This window comes from Cryptomeria japonica, chromosome 7 (assembly GCF_030272615.1).
Source record: "Cryptomeria japonica chromosome 7, Sugi_1.0, whole genome shotgun sequence".
Lineage (NCBI taxonomy): Eukaryota > Viridiplantae > Streptophyta > Pinopsida > Cupressales > Cupressaceae > Cryptomeria > Cryptomeria japonica.
In genome coordinates this window covers 643,613,844-643,620,770 of record NC_081411.1, presented here as the reverse complement: position 1 = coordinate 643,620,770, position 6,927 = coordinate 643,613,844, and the positions used below count along the sequence as shown (strand labels likewise).

Here is a 6,927-nt window from a genome sequence, read left to right as displayed (position 1 = left end):
TACTATTGTGGGAACACAATAAGTGTTCAAATATTAATTTACACGGGCATAACAAGTTCCTTGAATGTGTTCATAATTTTTTTATTATGCGTAAGTTCAAAAAGAGCAATAAAAATTTGAAATGAGTAAAAAGTACAAGCAATATTGTAATTGTAGATAGGATTGCAATTTTCTACAGGAAAAATAACAATAATAATTCTATCTAGTTGATTGTAGAGTTCTAGGACACATTTTTTCATAAAGACCTTAAGAATGCAATGGAAATGCAATTGTAGAGACATGACTATAGAGAGGTCATAGTCAATTCATATATCAAGTCCTTGGAGAAATCAACTCATTGTTACATTTCCATTATGACTTATGCCTTGCTCATCTTAGATTAAGTTCAACTCATATATGCTTGAATATAATTTTTTCAGAATCATTTATTTTATCTCTCATTAAATTAAATTAGAAGAGGGTAGCACCTTAAGTTTCCTTGTCAAGCTCTTCATTTGATGAACCCATTTTCTTGAACTATTTTATTTCCCCTAGAGCATTATTATTCAATTTTTGATTTGTAATTAATAGAGATGATTACTATTGTTTTTCATAACTTTTGGACTATCTTTGTTTCTAATTGCCTAGTATTTTTTGGATTTGATTGTTTGAATTTTTTTGTCAAATCTAGAAAATACTAGGCAATTATGAATATGGATTGTGGAAATTTCATGGTTTTATCTTTGTTTGCATTATTTTCTATTTGTTGTATATGTTGATGATATGTCAATACATCAATGCACTTTCCACTTGTTGGTAAGGAGAAGCCCTAGATTAAATCCTACAACAGTTTTGAATAAAGTTATGAAAATTATTGTCGAGGACTTAATAAATGAATGATTTTGTTCATAAGATCTACATAAATTAAAGAAAATACATCAATAATTTAGAAAATACATCTAAATTATGAATATGGATTGTGGAAATTTCATGGTTTTATCTTTGTTTGCATTATTTTCTATTTGTTGTATATTTTGATGATATGTCAATACATCAGTGCACTTTCCACTTGTCAGTAAGGAGAAGCCCTAGATTAAATCCTACAACAGTTTTGAATAAAGTTATGAAAATTATTGTCGAGGACTTAATAAATGAATGATTTTGATCATAAGATCTAAATAAATTTTACTATACATACTTAGAGTGAAACTTATTAATTTAAATAGTGATATCATCCATTCAAATTCATTATCTTAAAATAAAGAAGAAATAAAGATCAATTAACAATGATGATGATATATTCCTTTATTAGATCATCTACTAGAATTTACATTAGAATATAATCTAATTAATCTTATCAAAATGTGAACAATGTTTCAAATATTTAACAAAATCCCATACAAATGAAGAAGTCCCATAATTTATTTTTCCTTTGTTTGAATTGAATTCCAAAAACTTAAATATTTGCATCCATGTAACGTATTAATGTCCGACCAGCCAAACGATTTTAAAAATATTAAAGTTCTAATACATAATAAATGTATTTTGCAAATCCGCAAAAGACAAAACCATTCCATATTGTATTTTTTTCTCCCTTTACTTTACTCAATTAAAAAAAAGAAAGACAAAACCATATTAAATGAGAGAAACGAATCTTTGATATACAGCATATTCGTCGGTTCATTTACAAGTTTAAGGTAGTTTAGCATATTAGTATTTTCAAAGAATTTCAAACATTTTATTAAGTTATATAATTTAAAATTATTATTTTTTAATTGTGATAATAGATAAAAAAAATGTAATTTGAAGGTTGATTAAATAATTTGAATTATTAAATTTAAAAATTAAAAATAATATTTATAAAATATAATTTTTTAAACTAATTATTTCTTAAACACATCTATTGACAAGCAACAATTCAACAATTATAATGTGATCTTGAGATATTTTATTAATTTAATATATTTTTGAGTTCTATTGATCCCAACAAAATAAAACAAAATAATCTTATATATCATTATTTTACATTGGGAAATGAGTTTTGAATAGCCATGCAAAAGAAGATATAAAAATAAAATAAATTAGAAAAGGTCTAAAGCTCTTGAACATATTGAATTTTTGGCAAAGTTTCTCATTTTAATCTAATAATCTGTCAATCCGAAACATATTTAAGCAATCCTGGAATATGAATATTGTAGAAATAATTTGTCCAGTCTATACGTTTGACATCAAATTTGAATATTTGCTTGTCTTCTTTTGATAGTCCCTTCCATAAGAAATTTGTGTTGGAGTTGTCAAACCTAACAATTCATATGAAATATAAACAATGTAATTTACAAATGCAAAACAATTAATCTCAAACATCAAATTATTTAATAGTTTAAATTTTTACATATAGAAATAAGATAACTATTTACTATTTTTATATAAACTAAAAATAACATTATTATTAAATATTTGATTTAAAATAAAATGTAAAAAAACAATAAAAAATATATAAAAATACTTACTTTCCTTGGAAGAAAATGAAAGGCTGGTATAGCATTGCTAGCTTCATAACTGTATCATACTTATGAAGTAGTTGCCTGTATCGCTCTTTTTGGAGGCCACAAAGAAGTAAGCTCGCAAAATGAAGCATCTGGTTTGAAGTAAAAACAAGAGAATTATTATGATACTATGCTTTGTTTAAAAAGATTTTAAGTATTATGTTCAATAATTATATATTTACCTCTATTGGGATCTTGTAATACAATTTCATGTATTGCTGAAAGCTTTCCATGCTTCTTAGTATGAAAGGTATTTTCACTTCCACCATTTTGCCTTCCTTGGTTGTGCATGGGTGTGACACAAAATATTTGTATGCAGCATCTACACCAACATCATAAAATAATGGATTTTCTACAGAAGTCGCCACTTGGTATATAAACAAATCAGATTGTTTAGCATGTTTGTACATCGAAGCGATCATGCAATTTGCCACCATATCCACTGGGATCTATAATTATATACATAAAATTTCAGATCAAATAGTTATTCTATTTGAAAATATCTTATTCAATTCAAACAATTTTAACATTCAAATAATCAATACTCTCTCTCTCTATATATAATTAAACATTTAATATTATAAATTAACCATTGAAAGTTCACTCACCACATCAACTATTAAGTTATTCTCTGCAACAAATGTTTGTATTCGTCCTTTCCCATATCCAATAAAGAGGGGATCTAGCATCCTTTCCAACAAGCAAGCATATGTCAGCTTACATGAATAAACATTGTATCTTAGGGAAGATTTTTATAGATCTGAAGCTTATTAGGAGATGTTTCTAGATTTGATTTTATAATTTTTTTATAAATATTTTTATCTAATTTTATGATTTATTATTTTCTTTTCCAATACATTATATTTTCTGATGATGGATTATAGAATCTAAAGCCTCCCAATGGATTATAGAATCTAAAGCCTCCCAAGTCACACAATCAAATATCAAGTTCAAGATGATTTAATGAAAAAGACATGCCAACTACTGATTACCTGTTGCCTTCCATCCAGCCTGGGAATGGTTCAGCTAAAGTACTTTCAATAATGGTGGGGCGAAGAATGACAACTGGCATATCACCTCTCATCTGTTCCACCATCATCTCTCCGATGGCTTTTGTGAAAACGTAAACATTTGGCCACCCAAAGTTTCTTGCTCTACTCACATACATTAGATCACATTAACTTTTACTTAAATATCAAACAATTCATTTAAATAGTTCATAAAACTTCTTCATTCATACATTGTAATTCAGTTTTAATAGAGAAATGATTTCTCCCTGATTACCTCTCTTCCCCAAGCTCTTTCATTCGCTTGGTCTCTGCCTTGTGCTTCAAGCTATCTTCCGCATGAGCAGTACTTCTCATCTCTTCCAGAGTCTTTGTTATCAAACCGCATTCTCTTTTTATTTCAGATGGCCCCATTGTAAGTCCATCAATTGCCATTTTCACAGTTTCCTCGGCGATTATGCCCGTTCTTCCCACATTTACATACGCTGAAAAAGAAACATTCTCAGCATTTCTCCCTAGTTCATCTGGGAATATGTATCTAACATCTTTATATAATGATTTTTCTATATAATTTAGTAATATTTATCATCATTTCTTTGATTTTGATCAAAAAGTTCTTGTATTCTGAATCAGGCCTGGAATTTGACAATTATATGACTGTTTTTTGCACTTTTAGATCATATATTACAACAAATAAAATTAGTAGACTGTATGTATGACAGTCTATTTTTTCTAAAAACTATATAAATGACACTTAGAATTATTAATAAACTGTAAATAAATATAATAGATAATATATTGGTATATATTATTTTACGTTTATTATAAATATATGAATTTATTTAGAATATTTTAAAATGGTAAGATCAAGATATAATTGTTTCTAATTTTATATCATTTTTATATGAGCTTTAGTATGTTTTTTCTTATGTAAATTTAGAAACTTTGTCAATTTATTTTTTTATATTTTTTATAAGTTTGTCTTAAATATCAATATACAAACTTCTAACAATTGAAATGATAAAATATAATCATTTCTAATTTAAAGATTTTTTTAGTGCATTACTAATTTATCATTGTTTTTCAAATTTTTAAATTTTTTTGCATTGAATTATTTCTTTTCAAAGCAACTTCAATTCTGTGAAACTTAAAGAATTTATACTAAACTATTCACAAATTTTAAAAAAATTGACACTTTAACATTTTTTTAAAACTAAAATGAAAAGGATTAGAATGACTCGTCATAAAAAAATCATATGGCAGGTAGAGGTGCCCGTCAAATTCTGAGTAGTAAAAAAAATTGATCAAAAAATTATTCTGAATAATTTATTTATGTTTCAATATAAAAACAGTTATAATTAGAAGACGAGGCTATACCGGTTGAGACGTGAATCAGGATCAGGAGATTTGGGCACTTTTTGCAGAAATTTATGGTGTTAATAGCCCCCACGCCATTTACGCCCATGGAGACATCGTATCTGTATTTCCAAATTAAGAGTCATTGCTTTTAATAGAAACAGATCTCCGATTTCTAAATCGGGAAAACTAATGAAAAAGTACCCAACAGGGATTTATCCTGGCCGGTTCATTTTCTTGCAGCGGCAATGAGCTTATCCAATAAATGACAGAGAGAAAGAGAAGAGACACCAAGTTTTCTTTTACTATTATCTATATTTTTTAAAATTGAACCCTTTGTGCTTTTTCTTTTTTCCTTTTCAGGTAAGCATATTGTCAAGTTTCGATTTGTAGAATTAATTTAGGGATCTATATGAGAGAAATCCAAATCTCTTAAACAACTATGCTTTATTCTTATTTGACTAGTAAAAAACTTATATGTAAAACTTTTGTCATTAGTTCCTACTAATTTTAAATAAAAGAAAATGTTAGAAATAAGTCACAATCAAAACAATGGACTAATAAAAAAAGGGTCAATTTAGTTATTCTATCTATTTTGAATAATAGAGAATGTCAGAAATAAGTCACAATTAAAATAATGGACTAATCAAAGAAGGGTGAGTAGGTTCAATTGAAAGACCATTCCGATAATAAATATAAAGTTAAGAGTTCCAAGCACCTGCAATGTAGTTGAATCGGGTGTTAGAAATAAGCCACACTTGAAGGGAGAATATATTGACGAAAGAAAGGCTAATAATTCAATTGATACAACACTCGAACAATAAACGAATGATTCTAGCTCCAAGTCTTAATTGATCCATATAAATTAGGACAAGGATTCATATGATGTATACCTAAAAAATCATTATAAACAAGAACTGACCATAAAAAAAATCACAGATCGTCTCGCCTATTTATAAAACTGTATTTTAAAAACTCAGTTTTTATAAAAAATTGTCATCATCTGTATTTTTTTTTTTGGAAAAGCAATTGCAAGAACAGTTGAATAGGTAGAAGCAAATATATCAAACCTCTCATAGAACTTTGTGGTGGCTGCAAGGTTGACAACTATATCGACCTTGGAACAAATTTCATTTCTGTGTTCTGCTTCAATCCCCAGATCGTCGTCTATTGACACGTCTCCTACAACAGGAACAATCTTTTGAGCCATGAACTTCTCATACTCCCCTCTGTAAAGTTCTTGCACAAGCCTGAATAACTCTGAGCATATTATCTACATACATAAACACATTAGCCTCCATATAACATCATAATAACTGCTTATACAATATTTTTATCATTACCTCTTTTTGGATCTTGGACTTGGCCGATTGGAAATCTTTCGCTCTGACCAGAGTAAAAATCTGTCCAACATCAGGCTGCACTCGGAGAATTTTCTCCAGGAAAACTGTAAAAACAAATAGAATTTGATAAGACAATAAAAGAAAATTTCTTCCTCCCCTGCAATTTTTTTTTCTCTTTCAGAAGATCACCATTAAAGTACCTTTGCCTAAGAAGCCCGTCCCACCGATCACTAGTATATTCTTGTTCTTCAAAAAATCGACGACACCAACTGCCATGTTGTAGATCTTCTTCTGTCCTGAAAAAAAGAAGAAGAATACTTCTAAAAATAGACTACTGTCATCCAATAGTGCTAAAGAGCAGAGGACAGATTTATGCTTAATCACAGAAGACATATATTATTCCTCTTCCTCTCGCAAAGTGGTATCCACACAATAGAGCTGGTGAAAGTTGAAACAGACAACAACCGTCCTTGTTTGGTCAGCAATTAAGTTGCTACTTTTAAATTGAATGCATTCATACCAGTACCTAATTCAAATATCCCACAAATAGGGTTTTAGTTTAGGTTTTACTCGCAAAACTCCAAAAAACAGTCATTGAAGTAGGGCACCTGCATGTTTAGAAATACTTTTTAACTGATAATTTGGAAGTTTCCTACGTACTCTAAATAATTCACGGCGCCCCTAGAGTTAGGTATA

The 6,927-nt window shown here is 28.5% G+C and overlaps 1 protein-coding gene across 1 annotated transcript; it reads right to left on the bottom strand.

The window, feature by feature from the left end:
• Positions 1-2,016: 2,016 nt before the first annotated feature.
• On the bottom strand, positions 2,017-6,681 carry LOC131057415 (fatty acyl-CoA reductase 3). The gene is made up of 10 exons (XM_057991593.2): positions 6,432-6,681; positions 6,232-6,335; positions 5,959-6,161; positions 4,910-5,010; positions 3,810-4,017; positions 3,518-3,679; positions 3,134-3,215; positions 2,708-2,974; positions 2,490-2,617; positions 2,017-2,279 (listed from the first exon to the last, which is right to left on the bottom strand). Exons 1-10 carry the CDS (start codon positions 6,622-6,624, stop codon positions 2,132-2,134), a joined length of 1,596 nt encoding a protein of 531 aa, XP_057847576.2. The 5' UTR covers positions 6,625-6,681; the 3' UTR covers positions 2,017-2,131.
• Positions 6,682-6,927: the final 246 nt, after the last annotated feature.